This window comes from Pezoporus wallicus, unplaced genomic scaffold (assembly GCF_028554395.1).
Source record: "Pezoporus wallicus isolate ANWC-B61680 ecotype Strahan unplaced genomic scaffold, APGP_CSIRO_Pwel_v1 contig_9238, whole genome shotgun sequence".
Classification (NCBI taxonomy): Eukaryota; Metazoa; Chordata; class Aves; order Psittaciformes; family Psittacidae; genus Pezoporus; species Pezoporus wallicus.
Window position 1 is genome coordinate 1,174,611 of NW_026636792.1, and position 20,493 is coordinate 1,195,103.

The 20,493-nt window shown below is 42.8% G+C and overlaps 1 protein-coding gene across 1 annotated transcript in view; it reads left to right on the plus strand.

The window, feature by feature from the left end:
* Positions 1 to 1,214: 1,214 nt before the first annotated feature.
* The window catches only part of ATP9A (ATPase phospholipid transporting 9A (putative)), a 62,631-nt gene continuing 43,352 nt past the window's right edge, over positions 1,215 to 20,493 (plus strand). Inside the window, exons 1-4 of the mRNA XM_057401696.1 lie at positions 1,215 to 1,445; positions 12,045 to 12,189; positions 12,482 to 12,595; positions 15,944 to 16,052. Coding sequence (XP_057257679.1) covers positions 1,378 to 1,445; positions 12,045 to 12,189; positions 12,482 to 12,595; positions 15,944 to 16,052 — 436 coding nt within the window. The 5' untranslated portion in view covers positions 1,215 to 1,377. The remainder of the gene's footprint in view (positions 1,446 to 12,044; positions 12,190 to 12,481; positions 12,596 to 15,943; positions 16,053 to 20,493) is intronic.

Below are 20,493 nucleotides of genomic sequence, written 5' to 3' on the forward strand. Positions count from 1 at the left end.
CAGGGCCATTGCCTCACTTATTTACACAATCTGAAGCATTTTTTTCCTTATTACTGACATTTTTGCTATCACTTGGTGGTTTTCCCCATTGACTTTAACCACGCTTTCACCAGCCTATCAGCAAAATTTCTGGTGGCTGTCTAGATACCATCAATCCTGTTAGACTTTCCTACTTGTTGTTTTCTGGATGCAATTTAACATTCCACATTTTAAGAAGGCTGTGTTATATCAATATTTGTCTTCTTTTCATGGTAGCATCCCTAGGAAAGCGTAATTCATTTGAATAGGATGATTGCAGTACCTGGTTCTATTTCTCCCTATGAAATACATCTTTACTGCTGGGAATTTTGTTTTTCCTGTTTGAATGAAGAATAAAGTCAACAGCCTGAATGGGCTGCAGGTGAGCTGGGGTCCTTTTCTTAAAGGATTCCTTTGCTTTCTCATTTATGGAAAAGAAGAAGATGAAGATATGGAGATGGCAGGAGGAAAATGGAGTGGAAGTGGAGGAGCTGGAGTGCAGCAAGATGAATGGATGGAGGAGGCAGAACAGGTGTCAAAACCACATTGAGCAGAGTTTAGCTGGGACAGAAATACAAAGCAACTGGTGGGATGGACTGTGGTAGCTTTCAGGAACCCTGCCTGATAAAATACAAAGATCATCAGCCAAGCATGTGTTTCAGGTTCTGTAGCCCAGTGCCTTTTTGAATCTCATCTGCATACTTAGTTTTAATGAAGACTTAGCTACTGTGATTGTAAAGAAGAGCTTGAAGTCATAAAAAGAGCAGAAATGCTGTAGCAATTTGCACCTAAGCTTGCAGATGAAATCTGAATGAGGATCCATAAACACGTTGCCAGGAGCAGATGAAGGTCACCATGCAAGAAGGGTGCAGGCAGCAGCACCATAAAACACCGCCCTGTAACGTAGGTTGAAGAATTCTCTAAAGAAGAGGGAAGAATTTGCACCTCTGTGCGGGCTGCAAAAGGATGAGGACGCTCGGGATGTTGCGTGGCCGTCCGCCTGAGGTGAAACCCAGGCGCGACCAGGATGGGAAATTGAGACGGGGCACGGAGGGATAGGGGCAGAATGGAGCCAGAGGCGGGCGGCGGGTGCGGGCTTAAAGACAGAGCAGGTGCCGGACCTTGCGGGGCTGTGTTGGGCTCTCTAGGTGTTGCAGACGGAGCTGGGAGATGCGGGCTGGTGCCGGGGATCAGAAGCGAACCGGACCGGGGGCGGAGCGCGGTGGGGCGGCACCTGCGTGCTGGGACCCGGCGGCGCCGAGCCCGGCCCCCTCGGCGGAGCCGCCAGACGGCGGCGGGCCGGGCCGAGGCGCTGCTGGAAAGCGCATCCCTCCCCGCTCCGCCCCGGCAGCCGCGGCCATGACCGACAACATCCCGCTGCAGCCGGTCCGGCAGAAGAAGCGGATGGACAGCAAGCACCGGAGCGGGTGAGCCGCTCCGCTCGGCGCTGACCGCGGGCCTGGGGCCTCGCTCCTCTTATGGCCGCCGCCTGCGTTGCGGGGGACGGGCGGTGCGAACCCCGCTCCCTCCCGCCTCGGGGCGGCGGCGGGGCCCGCACTCCCGGGGGTCTTTGCGGGATGCGCGGGGCTCAGCGGAAGGCGGGCGGGAGCCGCATCTGCCTGCGCTGCGCGGCCGCGGTCCGAGGCTGGAGAGACGAGGAGGAGTGCGGGAGGGGGGGCAGGCAGGCGCTGACAGGTTGTTCCTGACGCCATTGCCGTGGCACGCCCGGGCGGAGGGCAGGGTTCTGCCGGGCGTTGCTACCGCCGGGGCTGGGCAGAGCGGAGCCGGCCATCGGGGCCGGTTGGTAGCCCCTTGCGTGGGGAAGAATCGGCCGCTGTCCTCATCGCCCTGCTCCATCGGAGCCCTCCAGACAAAGCAGTGCCGGGGCGGCGGGGCCGGACAGCAGGCGCCGGGCGGGGAGTCACCGGCGGCCCGGCTCGCCCCTGCACGCGGTCCGGCCCTGAATTCCCGCTGGTGCTGGAGCGAGCGCTCGGGCTTCGCTGCGTTGGACCAGAAATGGTAGAGCTGTAACAAAGGTCTCTGTCTAACTGTAGCAGTTAAAGCAATACAGTATCCTTGGTGTGTGGTGGTGCAATATCCCGAGCATGGGATGTGGTCCTGAAGGAGGTGGTTATGTGTGTTTACACTGGTATTCTCGTGCAGGGAGTTAAATAAGAAAAAATAAATGATTTCTTACTTTCTTTTAGGAAATTGCACCTCTATCCAGGCAGGTTGGTTTGTACACAGTGGGGTGTGCAGGGTTACCTGGCTGTCAGTTATTGCAGTGCTTCATTTGTCCCTGGGTAATTTGGTTTGGTTTTTAAAATGTGGTGAGTGATATTAGTCAAATGAATCAAAATACCAAAGGGTAGCCTGACTGTTAGAGCAAGATGAGATTGATACCTGTTTATTATGTGTTTGGCTGATATTTTCTGATTCCTCTAACTGCAGTTGTTCTACGTAGTTTATTCATTATTAGAAATATTTCTTATTAACAGCATTGTTTCTTGTACTTGATGTAGCAATATCCATGCCAGCTGATACAGAGTTGGGAGGTGTGTGTGGTGCAGCAAGTATCTGTCACATGCATCATTGGGCAAGTTCCACAAAGGTGCAGCCACCATGGCATTAAATTTAGTGATGTGATTGAAAGGGATCAGGGAGAGATGGAGGCCTGAGAAATTTCTCAAAGCTTCTTGAATGATTGCTTTTCCTAAAGTTCTCTAATCTCCACCAAGTACTTGGGTACTCTTGGGTACTACAAGTGGTTAGTAATGTCTAACAGAAATTGCCCTCCTCTAACCTCGGCTATGCTTCATTGACTGGGGACTGTAGCTGATTAGCAGGCACAGAGATGATGTTACCAGTGTTAGCAAGAAATTCCGGTAGTTGTGAAGGAAGATTGCCTAGGAATTTTCTCAATGGCAGTCTGAATAATGTGGATTTGGGGTTTCCCTTTGGTTCAGGAACTCTGGGGATCGGACTTATATATTTGGAACTTCTGTTTTACTGATAAGTAGCCAGCCTGTGGTATGTTAGTAGTTTGATTGAAGCATAGTGTGGATAGTAAAGCATTGAAGTCAAGTAAACCCAAACCAGTATGATAAGCCAAAGAAGAAATTGACCAGCAAGTCAGGCAGCATCCCTAGTGTCCTACTGAGGATGGACTCCCGGGAATCCTAAGCCATAATCAAGACCTTATTTCTTCTGTTTATGCTGAGAAAAACCCAAAGAGAAGCCTTCTAAGTTATGTCCCTTGATACATATGAAAACCCAGGGATAAGAACGTCTTAAAGGGCTTCAACTTAGCATAGCCCTGACTGCAGTTTCTGCAGTGGGGGCAAGTTCTCAGGACAGATATTTTTGTCAGTGTTGTCTTCTGGAGTGGCAAATAGATTTCTGTTCATGTACAGAATGACTTCATAGAAATCTTCTTGTTTGTTAACAAAAAAGTAAGAAATGCCTAATTCTTACATAGGGCAGGTGTCACCCAAGCAGAGCTTTCATTACAGCCTAAGACTGTACTGTGCTTTGAAGAGAAGCAAGAGAGGAACTCACAGTATCCTTGCAGAGATGCATGATGGTACAGATAGCTGCGATGTGTTGAAGAAAAACCATGTGCTTAATAAACCAGCAGGGGACATGGTTATCTGTTCCTGAGCATAACTTTAATGTGGATCTTCCTTGTTGCAATCAAAGGCTAAGCTCAGAATTCTGCAGCTGGATGCCTTGAATTCAGCCATATCCTTCCAAATACATTGCAGCCCTCTGAAAACCACTCTGAGGTATGTGCCAGTGAGGAGGGATGGATAGCATTAACTGCAGCAGGACTGCTTGTGGGATGGCATGTGAGTCTGAGCTTCTCAGGGGCTGAGCTCTGCCAGGGAGGGAGCTGCAAGTTCCTGAAGCACCCCAAGTGCTGTGTTTAGTGCATGACACAAGTTTTTCCCTAAATAGCTTATGTCTCAGTCCACAGTCCTGCAAGGCACTCTTTTTGAAACCAGCAAACTGCTGTGCTTATGCTGCATCTGCAATGGAAAAAGGCCTTGATCCAAAAATGTGGGGGGAAGAACGGGGAATGAGACAGGGAAGCAGGAGCTTTACAGTAACAGTTTGGCCAGCCCCTTGTATGTGAGTGTATTCTGGGTCTATTTAAGTGGCAAATGCCTTTTCAAAGTCAGCGGAGAGAGATGGTTGCTCCTGCACGTTGGTGTGCCTCCACACGTGTGAAGCTGGGCTGGTTTCCCACAGACAAGCTGGTTTGTACCACTGTTCTTGGTGGATGGGCAGGGGTGGGCTGCAGGAATAGCAGTGCTTACCCCCAGGTCTGAAATGGGGATGTTGGGATCAAGTAGAGGTGCAGAATAAAGCTATGTAGTTGTGTATGGCTCTGGTTTTTAATCGCTGGAAAATTCTCTATATACTTTTAAAATAATAAAATGTGGAAGGTTGGTTGTGTATTAAAGGTGCCAAGAACTTAACACACAGCCTTTGAGAAACGTGGAAACAGCATTGGAGAAGAGTACTTGTTGTAGGAGTGATAGAATCATAGAATGTTTGGGGTTGGAAAAGACCTTAAGATCATCTAGTTCCAACACCCCTGAAATATGTAGATGAACTTCAGCACTAATTTGACAAATACTACTTCCCATTAGACATATATGACAAGTTTTTGTTTCCATTAGTTTTGCTTATGAAAGCATTTTTAATTTGCTCTCTCAAATACTTCTCCATCAAACGTGCTACATTTATAAATAAAACCTGCTTCTTTGCATTTCCTGTTAATCTAGCATCTGACAGTCAGTCTGTCCCGTTACTTTTCTTACCTCATCACTAAGAATGTGTTTTTGTAAACAAATACAATCCCAAGTTAAATAGACAGTAGATGTGCTCTTCAGCACCTCCTGTTCATTCAGATCCCTGTGCAGGTTTAAGGGCCGTGTCACTTAGAGGGCTCAAAGCTTCAGATGCAGTTCACATTGAAAGAGATGCTTTTGAGTGGTTGCGACTTTATTTTGGGATTTGTGAGTTAGGCTTTTTTATTATTTTTGCCATGGTATGATTTAAAATGTGAATAACAGTGTTGGAAGAGCTTCCCCATATAAGCTGCTTTCATATAGTTTTCATGTTCTTTCTATAAGACAGTAATTTTAAGAAGCTCATGGTGTACAATGACTTACTAGTTTACTGTACTTGAGGGGCTGTTGCAATATTGTTCTTCAGTGCTTCAGTTGCAAAACAGCAGAAATGTTTAGGAATGTGTATGCCTCCTAAACTTTTATAGAAGACTTCTCACATTTCGGTAACTTTGTGATTCCCATTCCTGAAAAGTGCATGCTAATTTTGTGAGCCTCTCTAAGCAGCAGTGTAAACTCTCGGCTGTTTTTTTTTAGATGAGTTTTCTTTCCCTTTCAAGGATGTAGTCCTCTGATTCTGATGGGAAGTATTTTATTATTCCTAATAACAGCAATAGTTCTCTTCTGCCAGAAACAGCCAACTTCCACCAGTGACACTGACTTTGCTCTGAGCAGAAAACTTTGGAGTAATGTGATGGCATGAGCAGCCCCTTCCCTCCTCATCCAGGTCTTTAAGCTTGATACCCAAAATAGGGATGATATCCAGAGAAACAGTAGAATCACAGAACTATGCAATGGCTGTAAAATTCTTTGGGAATTTCTTCTTGGGAAGGAGCAAGTAAGTTAGCTGGCAAAAGCTGATAGCCCCGGTCACAAAAGGACTTTCTGTTTAATGAGCACCAGACTAATCTGAAAACACATTTGTGTTCTTTCTGTATGTGCTCAGAGTTCTTTGTTTCTGGTACCCCACTGAATGGATTTGTCAGAATAGGTTTTTTTTCTCGAGGTTAGGATTCCAGAGGAGAAAGGGAAAAGGAGGCTATCTGAAATGTTCCTTGTTAGGTTCACCACCCATCTTTCTGCCTCTTCTTTACTCTTGGTACAAGTTGTGTTTTGTCCTCCCAGCAGTGGGCACCCCAAGTCAGATATTTAGTGACACAGCCCAGGACTTCAGCCCTCAGCATGGCTGACTCTCCCCGCAGTACGAGTCCTTGGCACCTTTGAGAGCTTTTCTTTGGCTCCTGTGAGCACACAGTAGTCGTGCAGTGCAGGTGAGCACTGGGCTTTCACTGTGTCATACCGTGTGTTGTGCTAACACAACCTGGTGCAGTAATAAAAGCGGCTGTAGAGACCAGTGTTTACTCACATTGCAACATCACACATAAGGCAGAAAGGGTTCAGGTAGTGAAGCTGTGCTGTCTGAATGTGCCCTGGGTAGATCAATGAAACATGCCATTAGTCTGAAAACAGGATCTGCCATTGCAGCCACTCCCATTTTGTGTAAAGTTTTGTAAGGGTCACAGATGTCATAGATAGGATTTTAAAGCAGGACTAAGGACTTAGTAATGAATTCTTCCTTAATGAAGTTTAAAACATCATTAAAAAGTTTGGAAAAAAAAAATAAAAATCATAAAAATTATGGCAATTGAGTATCTTTGGGGTTGGTGATAAACGTGTGAATGAGCACATAGTTCTGTGCTTGGAAATGTCTTGTGTTCTTACCAAAACCTCATTTTCTAGCTTACTTCAATAAGCATGGGCTGGCACTTGAGCAATTAGTATGCAGAGATAACACTGTCACTAGCCCAGGGTTTGGATTGTGGGCTTCTGTTCTCTGCTCACCCAGCAAAGCACAGGCAGTGTGCTGTGTGGTTTGTGGGACAAGAGGGAAAAACCAGGTCACAGGATAGGTAGGAGTTAAATGCCATCACTGGGGTTGACTAGGTGCCCTCATAAGATAAAACTCTCTGGGGTTCTTTGAATGTACATAGGATAAACATCATCATTTGCTGAGTTCCAGCCACTGGCACACAAGTTCCTTGCTAAGCATCGCAGGCTCTGGAGAAGGCTCCAGCAATGATGTAATGGGATTCCTGAGCGCTGATAAACCTCCCCAGTTAAAGTGTTGCAACTTTAACTGGGGAGTTGCAACTGCAACTGTGACTCTGTTGTTGCTGGTTGTAGTATTGCGTTCATTGGTTGACTTTGGTATTTTCAATGGATTCCTTTACATTGCAGAGAAGCCTCATGCTATGTAGGAGAATTCTTAGTAGAACTGCTGCGTATTCTTTACTAGAGCGTTGATACTACAGGCAATCACCTTCAAAAGCTTGCTGGGCAGGAAGTTTTTCTTTTGTTTGCCTAATTCAGTTTGCCGTTTGCTTTCCCTGTATTTCAGGAGGTTGCGAAAACGGTGACTCCAGCCAGGCAGGAATATCACAGAACTGTTATTTTCTCACAGCAGATTCTCCCATGTCCCTTCTTGCTTATACTTGGATCTGCATTATTTTTAGATTGATTCTAAAACTTATAGTAACACAGCATTTGTAAATTAAAATTCTCAAAGCAACAAGTATCTTTGGGAACACTACAAGAGGTCAGGGCTTGGAATATGTGCTAAATTTGGGGTAATTTTACTTCTGTGCAATTGCCTTCTGCTTCCCTGCCTTTGTCTGTGCTGTCAGTATTGGGATCTGCCCTCTCATTTAGAACCACACAAGTGTAAGCAATTTTGCAGAGCTAGGCGTTAGCATTCACAGACTAGTGAATTCATAGTAATTAGGAAAAGAAAATACTAAAAGCAGTATAATTGCATATAAGCAGATGGGCAGAGCACATTCTTCCTAAGGTAAAACATTCCGATTTTGTGGGGTTCATTTGCCATTTTCTTACACATTCATGAAGAAAAAAACACTGATAAGTCACTGAACTTACTAAAATGGCTAGAAATCTGCTTTAGAGATTTAGGCACTGGTTTGAAGATCTGCCCAGATATTTGGAAAGTTCTTTGGAGTGTGATAGTGTATTTTAAAAAAACACCTCTCAGCACAAGTAAAAATATATTAAATTGTAGTAGTGCCCTCTTTGAGTCTTATCCTATTGGAAATATTATGGTATAGGTGGGTAGGTATTTCTGCTGTTGAGTACAATCCCTAGAAGAGGCCCAACCTAAAAAATAAACAAAGGTAACTGGTTTCAGATGTCTCATTACAAGGACTGCCTGACTCTTTCTGTAACTGGGAAGCATGTTCTGATGATGAAATAGGGTGTGGGGATACCAAGTTTGCTCCCTTGGGCAAAGCCTCTTGTTTAGAGCCTTATCATAGAGGTCATTCTGAATTCACAGTCATTCAAACATGGACTCAAGGCTAATCTTGTGTGTTTTCTCTGTCATGGAAAAAATATATTTTTTTATAGAGCATATCTAATTTCTGTTGTGATCCAAATACCGCTATTTTCCATTAAAAATATTTGGGATGCAAGTGGCTGTCTTAGGTCTTCATCTGCAAACACAAAAGAAAACTGGATTAAAATGTGTCAAGCTACTGAAATATGCTTCTGTAGTAGAGTTTATAAATATGAGTGGTTTACACTATACTGTTTGTCTCATATTGGTAACTGCCTTTCAGATCTGGGTATTACGCACAGCTGTGTGGGGAAGACAGATCCATGAGTTAGGTTTTCTTAACAACAAAAAAAAAGGTTTTATTTTTGACAAAAATCAATAGTTTCAAGGGCAAGTTTTTGGAGTGGGTTACATTTAGGGTACTTATGCTAATTATGGGAGTAGTCAGAGATGGAAATCCCGTGCCTTAGAAATGTTACAAATGCAGAGTAACAGGCAATGTCTGTATAGAGGTACGCAGAGATGGCAGTAGTGGTGCTGCAAGTCTGTAGAATGTCAGATGCCTCTTGTATATACTTGAACAGTAAAGCATCCCCAGTTATTTTATTCCGGTAGTTTGCTCTAGGTGATCACAGGTATCAGTGTTTTGAACTGTTCACATTACCCACTGTGTTTATTTCTGTCAGGCTTTCCTGCATTCTCATCATTTTCTCCTCTTCGGCAAATGAACAGTTTGCAAGTCAAAGTTGACAACTGCAGGGGCTTTGGTAAAGCTGACCTCTGGAAGGCCAGTGATAAATGCATGTAGGTGAAAGCAGTAGGATAGTTACTGAAATTGGGGGATTTTACGTACTCTGGATTTAGAATGGAGGGTTTGATTTAACTAGAGCTGGTAAGAGACTGTTCAGCACCATCCAAAACTTGTGATTTCATATTCCTTCAGTACCAATGTGTGGGTGCGATGTAGCACTCTGCTGTCTTGTCAGCAGTTCAGTCTCAAAGCTCCCTTGAACAAGGAAACCTCTCCTGTGTTTGGGTGTCATCTCTATGCTTGTGGTTTAGGTTGGTTTTGAGTACAGGCTAGAGAAAATCCACTTTTTCTGGGTTTATCTGTTACTCTTCATGAAATATAATAATGTTGCTGTAATTTGATTATTCAAAAATCCCTTTATGTCTAGTTTTAAAAGCTTATGAGAAATTGTCTTACAAGTCAGCCTTGTGAAGTTAACGTCTGTGTCAGCTCATGGAGCACTGAAACACATGGTGAAACCTTTACTTCTGGAAGCAAAGTTGATTTCTATTCCTCTCCTGTACAGAAGGAACCGACTGAACTGAAAACTCTTCTTTTGGTTTATTTGCATCCAGTGGGGCATGAAACATAAAACTCGGTATCTTTGTAGGAAACCACCTTCTGTGTAGTGAGTTGTAAACTGTTTTAACACGCTGCATGTATATTCAGTCAAGATGGTTACTTCAAGGGCCAAATGCTTTGTGTACTTCCTTAAATAGTTACTCCTTTGGTTAGCTGTGTATTTGATAGGACTTTTGTGGCCGAATGCTGTGATTGAAGAACAGATCTTAACAGTGGTTTCTGGAAAGATGCTTGTAAGAGCTCTGAAGCTTTTGGTTATCCATCTAGCTGACACTGGCTTTCCCAAATGTCAATGAAATTCAATAGGTGTGTTTTTAAAGGAACAAGAGGGATTGGGAAGAGATTGGCTTTTGGTGAGAAGCAGTGACAACAGAAAAATAACCCTTCTGGGCTTTGGAAGGGCACAATGCTGCAATCTTGAGTAGAGAGGCTTTTTTAAGGTACAGGAGGGATTGCTGGTAAGTCCTTGCATCCCCTGCAAAGTAACCGTGCTCTGTTTGATTCATTGCCTCATGTCAGTATTTGTTACATTGAGCAGTACACAGTCTTCTTCACTAAATCTTGTGTGAGAGCTGGGTTTTTGCTGGCTGTATCAGCCAGGTTGAAGGCCCCATGAGGTGCCCTGAGCTGGTGGCAGGCAACCTGTGGAAAGCCTGGTTCTCAGGTGTTACCATTATTTAACAAATTGCACACTAATCCTTCATGTTCTTCTACAGAATGTTTCCTGTCACCTCATCCTAGCATCTTTTTGGTTGAGAAAAGCAACCTCTAGCCTGAAGCTTGTAGGCCATGCAATTGTTCCCAAAACAGGGGATGCAGTTTATTTAAGTATGACACCCAGCTGTGTTCCAGAGATTTTTAACTTGGATATTTTCAAATACATGCTATTGCTGGGATTTATTTATTGACTCTGGTTGTCTCCTTCACCAGGGAGAGGTGGAGGCACTGACTGTGTCGGGGCTGCAGAAAGGACCTTTGGTGAGGTGTTGTGTGCTGGTGGTTTGAACAGGCGCTCACAGCTAGCTTAGCTCACATCTCATATCCTAGATACTAAATATCTCCCCAGAGAGAAGAGAAAATCCTTTAGTGACCACATCAGTTTTAGTGAACTTGGTTTGGCTTTCCTGAATGCGCATGTAACTTTTAGGAAAGGCCAGAAATGATGTTAAATAAATGGCTTTAATGTAAGACTGAGCTGAAAAAGTAAATAGTCAGGATACCAGTGTGTTCCTATTCTAATTTGAAGGGGGTTTTGGGAAACTGGCATTACAAGATATAAAAGGTGATTGTTGAACTGGATAATTGTGTCATGACAATATTTAAGAGCAGGAACAAAGATACTGCTGACAAAGTAGAAAAAAACACAGGGAAAGGAAGAGAGCAGAGGTTATACTGGACTAGTCCGGTTGAAAATAGGATGGATTTATATTCCTGTATCCATTTCTCTGGCAATTTGGGTTTATGGCACTGGGTCCAGGCATTGGTTGGGGCTGCCCTGAACTCTGCGGTGGTGCTGCAGTGGGACGGTCATCTCAAGAGCTGAAAATGTAAGTGACTACAGCTAAACTAACAAACCAGGACCTTGTGGCTGGATCTGCATGTCCTTCGTCAATGAGAATGTGTTATTCATTAGTAGATAACACAAAATCTGCTATTAACATAAATGCCGCTAATGACTGTAATACTGTATAAAAATAAAATCTGTAATCATTTTCCATCCATTTTCAGATTCCTTGTAAGGTTTAATTTTTAAAGGATTACACATTATTATTCCTTGGCAAGACTGTTTTAAAGTGCAAATATTCAAATATGCAAATATTAAACTCTTCTGTTAAAAAGGTGCAAATTCCTATGAAGCAGGGGTTGCAGGAAAGGAGAGAAGCATCTCTGTCTCCACCTCATCTCTTTAAGACATATGAGATCGTTCTACATATATGCATTCCTGTTTAAGTTCAGTTCGTAAATGGGAAAGCCCCCTTTTGTTTGAGGGAGTTTCAACAAGGAAACAGAAGAAAGACTAGAAAGCACTGCAGCTACTTTTTTAATGAGAGCTTTGTGGCATAAAACCTGCAATCCAGGATCAGTGCAAGGGGGACCTTTCTGCCTGTACCCCATACTCCTTGCTTCCTGGAGCTCTTTTATTCGCAGGAGGTAGAAGCTCTCCCAGTAGTCAGCAGTGATTGGTTCATGCTTCTCCATACGTTGGTTTATTGAAAGCAAAGATGTAGTAATGGCTCCAACACCATATGAGATGTTTGCTTGCAGCTCAGTAGACTGCAAGGCAGGTCTGGAGTGGCTGTATTTGGTAGAAAGTCTAGTCTCACCAGAAGGGGTGACTGAGAAAGAAGTGATGCTCAACTGTTGTGCTGGCTGGTGGCAAGGGTCTGGGGGGTGTGTGTGTATCAGAGAATTATGTTAAAAATTAACTTATTAATTAATGTTCCTTCTATAGGTGTTGTCAGTGCTTAAGATGCTGTGGAAGGAGAGACCCGAGGCCTCGTACAGTTTGGCTTGGCCATCCAGAGAAGAGAGACCAGAGATACCCTCGCAATGTTATCAACAATCAAAAGTACAACTTTTTTACGTTTCTCCCTGGGGTAAGTGTGAGGAAAGTTGCTTTTCCTTATCCCACCTGAAAGCTTTCCCTAATTTCAGTGATTTTACAGTAGACAGATGCAGAACTTGGAGCTGTTTTAGGTTGTGTTTGGTCGGCCTCCTGCAAAGGCTGCCTTAGGGCAGCAGCAAACCAGACACTGATCTGTCCTGGACTACTTTAACACTGCCCTAAGTTATTTAGACACTAAAGTAGCATAGAAAAATGTTTTTGATTGTTAGTTTAATATTCGTAACTTTTGAGCTTCATTACTCTCTTCCCTTTTTTCTTTTTAGGTGCTGTTCAACCAGTTCAAATACTTCTTCAACCTTTATTTCTTGCTTTTGGCCTGCTCTCAATTTGTCGTTGAAATGAGGCTTGGCGCACTTTACACATACTGGGTTCCTCTGGTAGGTCATTTATGGCTTATTCACTCAAGAAAGTTTGTATTTGACACAATTTCTTGTGCTGCCCTTTCTGTAGGGTGTAAGCTTGCACCATAACTAATTTTGTTAGCTTATTTCTTCAGGCTTACACAGTATGTGTTGTATTGTAGATGCCTGTTTTGGACTTAAGCTTTATTTTGTAGAGGTTTCACAGGGATGTGAGAGGACTCTGCCCCCAACTTGTTCATTTGTGAGATGTTAATGGGCACAGAGTTTTCATCACTGGATGCAGTGACTGCAAGGCCAGCAGGCCTTTGTGAATAACATGAGAAAACAAATGGAGGCTGGAGCAAATATCTTTCCCTGGCAATGTTTGTGCTGTTCACAGCTGCATCTAAACAAAGGGTGTGCTCATGGTGGTCTGCATGGGGCATTGCACCCTCCTTGGGTGATCCACGCTTATGGGAGCCTGGACCAGCCTGGCAACAGCAGCAAAGGACGAGGGGCACCTTTCAAAAGTGACCTTAATGAGTGGCCATATGTGCAACGATGGCAAATTATGCTCCCCTGTCAAACAGTTTGACCTGCTGCCTTGGGATAGGTCAACAGGCTGCTTCATAGTTTAACTACATTGTAAAAAACAAATGAGAAAACTGAGAAGCCCACCACCACAAACCTCCCATGTATAAAAATCAATATATGGAGATGTCTATACTGGCTCAAGGTGCAGATACTCTTTCCTTCCTGAAAACTACTTGCCCTTTGATAGCTGTGTGTTTCACCTGTAATGAAAGGAAATCAATAATAACCAGTTCTGAGGCAGAAACTCCGGTGCAGAAAAAGGAATAGTTGCATGGAATCGGCTTCTTAAATCTACAAAATGCACTGTGTGAGCCAGTTAAACAGCTTAAATGCTTAAATATATGTACTTACATTTTTTATCACAGTAAAACTTACTTCTTTTTCTGTGTGAAAAGCTGCTCTGCTGCACTTCAGCTCATAGTATTGTAGAATAATTTTGGTTCAGGGGGACCTCTGTTCCAACTGTCTGCTCAAAGCATGGCTGTCTTTAAACTTAGGTTGGTTTAACTCATCTGAGTTTTGAAAATCTCCCAGGACAGACATCCTTTTTACTTTAAAGAAATGACATAAACCCAACTGAAATTTGATTTAAATAAAAAGCACAGGGCTCTTTCAAGACACTACTTATGCAGTGATTTGAGAAATGGTGGTGGTAAAAATTTGTGGCTTTATTGAGGGAGCTCAGGAGTGACAAAGGAAACTTATTTTCTTCCCCTTATACTTTCAGAACAGTGAAATTCCTGCTAAAATTCAGAAAGAAGCAAAGGAGAAAGCTTTGGGATATTGCTGCTAAAAATCTGTTTGTGTTAAAGGCTGGATCGCACTGAATTCTCCCTCAAGTGTATGCCATGCTGCATTTGTTGTATGACTCTATTGATAGTTTCATAAGATCCTGTCCTGTAAATAAAGTATACATGCACACAGAGGATCTCTCTGGCTTTTCTATAAGCAGTTAAGACTTGTCTTTGCCAGGTGAGCAATTAGAATTTGGCATATGAGCTGCCAGAAAGCAGGATAAGAAAGGTCTTTGTTCATTACTGGCTGCTAATGTGAGTGTTGGGGATGGAATGATATATGAGATGACACAGTGAGTCAGCACATGTGGGAATATTTTGGGGTGATTATTTGAAGACTCTTCAAGCAGCTGAAACATGAGTTGAAAATAACTGATGCTTTTGTGTTTTATTTTGGAAAGCGGATAGGAATTTCTAGCTAAAGGCACAAATGCCACTTGTAAATAGAAATGTCCATTCTTTTCTTGATCTGTTGATTATGGGTAAGATATGTTCCACAGTTGTGCAGAACACATGGTTGTGGTACTGAATGCTGGGGGGTGAAATGTTTCTCTGAAAATACTGCATTAATGGCTTATTACTTTCAATGTTTGTAAATAGAGGATTGAATACAGACATTTTTTAAGAAAATGATTGCCCATCCTTGGGTTTTTCTTCATGTGTCTTAATTTTTACATACTGCAGAAACCCACAACATTGCATTTAAATACTGACATTAATTAATCTAGATCTTACTACTAGAATTAGGGACTCTCTGGGTTTATTATAGGGTTGTGAGAACTGGCAGGTGAAGTACTTCAGTGTTTTAATAATTAAGGAAACTGCTCTCCTTCCGTCTTAGTAGTTCTTAGGTCATTCATCAGCATTTTTCTTTGTTTTAAAATATGTGAGCATTTGAATTGTTATTTAGTGTTAGTGATGCTCCATAGCAAGACCCAGCTTGAGCTCATACACACAGTTTTTGGAGGAGTATGCATAGCTGCTCTTTCTAAAAATGAAGTTACTTAAAGTTGGAAATTACAACCCACTGGCAAAGCCTCCTGTTTGCATAGGTGGTTATTTACAGATATTTTCATGTGGTTTTCATGTAACCCCCAGTTTCTAACATCACCCTGCCCCCTTGTTAAAATAAAGAAGTTTCTTATTAGCAGTCAGTACATGGTTGCAATTTTCAAGCATACAGGTTGTAAAAAGTTCATTTTTCTTCTGTAATGAATGAAGAGTGTTTTAACTGTTCAGTGAGCCTGAGCTGAATAGTGCCTAATGAAAAATCTGCTTTGTAGTACTAGCCCCATGAAGAATTTTGTGTTCATTTGTTTTTTTTTTTTATATAGTGAAGGATGTGATGTGGGCATTTTCCTCATGACAAGAGGAATGAAATGTCTTCTCACATCCACAGAAAAGTAGGACTGAAACCCTAATTAGGCAAATGTGTAATTATACTATGAGTAGTTCACGTTAATGTATTTAGGGTGCTTATTTGTGTAGGCTGAGTGTATGTATACACATGCATTATATCTGTATACAGGAAAAAGTGTTCCTATAGATTCCTATATGAAGAAAATCTCCCAGGTTAGATGAGCTAATTTTGATGGCTCTGTGACGGATTTAGATTTGAGGGATCCTGTGTTACACTGCACTTTTGTGTAACCCCTCTCAGTCTTGGTTACTCACCTGTGATGTGCAGTGGGTGTTATTTAAACTCTTAAGATAAACTTCACAAAGATTTTTTTGGGGAGGTACTGGCAGAGCATCGTGGTAATGCTGAGAAAAAAACACAGGGTTTTTTAAACAACAGGTCTGTTGTCAGTTTGCTATTGGGAGTTCCACTCAGCAGCACATAACATCGCTATAATGATTTAGTGAGAGAAGATAGAATAAGGAAATGCAGATTGTTGGCATTGGTACTGATAAATGCTGCTCTTATTAGAGGCAGATGGGATTTCTTTTCCTGACCTTTGCATCCATTCTGTTCCCCCCTCCATGCTCCTTTTAGGGATTTGTGCTTGCTGTTACCGTCATCCGAGAGGCCGCGGAGGAGATCAGATGTTACATGCGCGACAAGGAAGTGAACTCGCAGATCTACAGCAAGCTCACAGCGAGAGGTCGGCTCGGCGGCTCCAGCGTGCCCGCTGCATCCCGGCGCGGCCGCGGCAGCACCGGGGGTTGCAACTCAATCAAATGCTGCTGACAGTTGGAGAAGCAGAGTTCAAGGAGTGGGGAGGGGGTTATGGGCTCGCAGGCACGTGGCTTTGTGGCCACGCTGCTGCTCCTGCACCGTCGGGGGGCCGGGTGGCTTCTCACGGATGGCTCCTTGCCAGGGTGTGGTGGATGCTGGGCTTTGCTGAGGGTTTCCTAGGGAGATGAGCAGCTAATGTGAGGCGAGTGTGTGTTAATTGCTTCAAATAACTGCAGAGCATCATCTTGGCAGCTTCAGGGCATGGGGAGAGGGCAGCCCCGTGCGTTTACATGTGCGAGAGACTGCTCGGTTGGCTGGGAGGTCACTGCAGCCAGCGCCAGGCAGGGGTGAACTTCCAAGTTGCTGATGGGATAGTTCTAAACCCTGCTTGCTCGGAACTCTAGTGTAGTCCAAAACATCATCGCAGTATTGTCCCTTCTTGGTGATTGGAGTCACCAAAGAAAATGAAACTGGATCTGAATTGCTCTAGGTTGTGGAGGTGGGTGTTTCCAGAAGGGAAATGCGTTTTCCTTCTTGCAAAGCTGTGACGTGAGAGAAGCACCCTGTAAAGTTGTATAGATGAAGGCAAATAAAGCAATCAGCATAGTAGGAAGAAAACAAGAATGGAGCTATAGTAGATGTGATATGATGTCTGGGTTCTACTTGTTTGTTTGTGTTACACTGTTACCAAAACCAGATCATCTTCCCCCGTGTGTGTTTTTTCTTGCCCTGTCGGTGAAAGGTACCAATATATATTCTTTAATGGAAACAATAAATGTGTGCTTAAAAAAGGGAGGAGGATCCACACAGGCTGATCATCTCCAAAAGCAGTTTACTGGAAGAATTAAACTAGGTCTGTGAAACTGTCAGGTGATGGTTATGCAGAGGGAGAGTCAGTTAATGGGGGTGAAGGTAGCCTGTGTTCTGGTGTCTTAGGACTCGGGACCCTTTGAGCACGTGTACCACAAGTCGTAGTTAACTACTCTGTGTACTGAAGGAGCTTGTGAGTGCATGTGTTAAAGTGAATTGCTTGATGTAATGACGTGTTCCATCACTTACCGAACGTGCAGTACCTGTTGAGTTTCATATTTTTTTTTCTGTGTTGTACCAGACAGGGACTTACTTCATGCAAGTCCTTTGCTAGAAGAGACTGTGTGATATGTTACCACAGCTTTTGTGCTTCTGTTAGCAGCAGTTGGTGTAGTTCCTCAATATTGGTGAGTTCCTCAATATTGCCCCTTCTTCAAACTGTGAGGAGTTTGAGACCTCACTTATGAGTGAGCCCAGGCTGCGCCTCAGCTGTGTCTGATCCCTGGCTCTGGCCATTGTTTATAGCTGTGCCATACCAAACAAAGACATTTAAATTCTCATTTGAAAAATAGAATGCTGCCTTGCTGTGGAGTTTCTCCTAATACCTTGACAATGATGGTGAGGCCAGGGCTTTGTTTTTAACAAGGGAATGAACTGAAGTTAAGCAACTTCTTTTTCTCATTTCCAGTTTCTTTGTTATGAAGGTTTATACCCCTGAATTAAGATGCTGTGAACTGGGTGTAGTAAAAATATGCTTCTATCAACACTTACGCTTTTAGGAATAAGGCTGCTTTTAAAACATAATTGCTTAAGGCTGTATGTATTTCACATGCCGGGAATTATGAGGCAACTCCGAACTAGGGAGTTTGAGTTTCTGAATATTAAATCCCCTTTTAATAACGTGTTCTTATGACAACACTTAAAATGCTTGGCAACCAACAAAAGCTTCATCCAAGAGGGGTGTACTAGATCTATTTAAAGATATAAAAGAGTTGCCTTCTGGATTCTATTCAATGATCTATAAGGGGCCTGACCTCTCCTTTAGTTCTTTTCATATTGCTGTTACGTTTCCCATGAATGATTTCCCTCCCCCCAGTCCTTTAACTTTTCTAATTTTCTGAAAGAAACGAAGGAGGATTGGCAGCTGGGAAATAGCTGAAAATCTTAAGGCACTTTATTTAATATGAATTTGGTGCAGAAAGAGGAGCGAGACTCTCCAGCAGTATAGTTTTGATGAGGAAAACCACAGGAAATTATTTGTGATTGTCTTGTGGTTTGGGGAGAAAAGTAATTTTCTGTCTTTCTCTGAATCTCAGTATTCAAACTTTTCAGGAGACCTGAGCACCTGCTTTTCCACTGATTAAAAACCTAGAAGCAGGAAAGTACCTTGTGCAGCCACCATGGCTGAGGGATGGAAGAGTGTTGGCTTTGGTTTATCGTACCTATTAATACAGTTGGGGAAAGTAGGCAAGCTTTGAAGGAATCGGAATAAGTTGAGAACAGCTCATCTTTACCTTTAGTTTTCAATGTGAGTGATAAAACTCCAGGTTTTGCCTTGGACTTTTACAGGCATTTTGCTTTTTTTTGCGTTAAATAGCACAATTCGTGCTTCAGGATATTGGCATAGCCCTGTACTGAATAGGGGCAGAAGGCTACAGATGCACAAAAGCCAGCTGAAGTGTTGCTATATGTATTATTATTTTTTTTTCAAACTTCACAATAGTTTCACCTCTAAAGCCAGTGGTTTGGGAGAGGGAGATTTGGTGAGGCTTGACACTGAGCGCTGGTGTCTTGAAGATTGGCTATAATGGATCTAATGGAGCACTTTCTCCAAGCTATTTTTTATTTCTCCTGAGTATTTGCACTAAGCTGTCTCCCATCTCTAACCCTGGCCTCCCAGTGCAACCTCACAGATGTAAATACATACTTAGGTCTGAATGAAGTCAGGCAGACTTAAGCACTTGCTTATACGCAGTTTTGAATAGGGATAGAAGTAAGCAGAGATTTAAGTGCTTTCCCAAACCGAGATCCTCTTGTCCCCTTTGTGTGCAGTTCCTTGTGCCCTGAGCAGAGGCAGGGCTGGAGTGGCTGCGCACAGCTCCTGCCTCCAGTCAGGAGCACAACAGCTCCAGCACTCCTGCCAGCCTGGTCCCTACCTCTGGCGAGTAGTTTGGATTTACAGGTTTGCTGCTGTACATAAACTTGTTTCACACACTCTTCTTGTTAAGCTTTTTAAGATTCACTAAGCTGCTTGCTTTGTAGAGAAAAAGGAAGAATCCGCTTGGGTCACATCTTCTCATATAGTTGTTAAATTCTGGGGACTAATCTTTTTGGAGGGTAGCGTGAGGCTGAGTAGACAGGATTATATTTTTTGCGTTCCTTTATTTCATGTAACATCAAAAAACCTCCACCCTGAGCCTCTTTTTCTGGCGATACGATCCTTTTATTTTCCAAAGTGATGAAACCAGCAGACTTCTGGAAAGCATTTTTAAAAATGGAAAGTTCTCCATTTACAGGACAGTTGTTTGGATTGTAATAAAAAATAATCAGATTTCAATCCCCTATTCATAAACCCACAAGCCTCCTTGTGTGCAGAAGTCTGTGTGCTGACTTTCTGCTTGATAGAAAGCTAGAACTGGGCTTGCAAATTCCTGGTTTGTTTTTCTTCTCTTTCAGCCCCCCCTCCCTGGGTAACACTGCATAATAGAGAGAAACTCCACAGAAAGAAATGGGAAGAGACCTCCTACTGAGGGGTGCTACTTAAGATACAGATCATTGGCATTTACCAGCCATATAAAAACAATATTTTCCCAAACCCTCTGAGTCCTGCTCTACAGTTTATACATAAGCCTTATACATAAGGCTGCAAAAGCCAGAAGTTTGGTGCAGCACATCCAAACAACCTTTTTTGTTCTTAGAGATGCATTTAATTAGTTCTAACAAACCTCTGGCTTTGTCTTTAATTCCAAATTAAGTGTTTTGAGCTGTACCTTAGTGAAGCTCTGCGGAGCTGTTGTGAAATCTTAAGTGTTCACATGGTAGAAAAAGGCATTTCTTCTGGCTGTATTTAAATAATCTGCTTTATGGTACATCCATCACACTGCAGGTTTTGTAATCATTTCAAAGGCCAGAGCTTAAGTTGGAGCAAACTGTTTGCATTCTGTTATGTTTACTTTTTTGTTTTCACTGTCAGGATACAGCAAAGAATGAAGCAAATACCAATCCCATTTGAAGAGCAGAGGGTTTTGTTCACATAAGAGATCAAGACTAGTTGCTTTTTAAAACTGTTTTAATTACCTACTTGTATTCTGATTAACTTCAGAAAATATGAACTGTATTTAGCACTGTAAGTGCTAAATAAACCTGTGTGTATTTAGAAGAAGCTCTTTAGGTGCATTTATAAAAGCAGTAATTTATTACTCCAGAAATACTTAATTAGCAGAGCAATACTGGGAAATGAAGCAGTTGTGTTATTAGCTAATTTCTTAAACATGCATGAGAGCATCTAATGTTTAGGAGGGAGTTTCCCCCTAGAAAGAAAAAGGGATTACAGAATT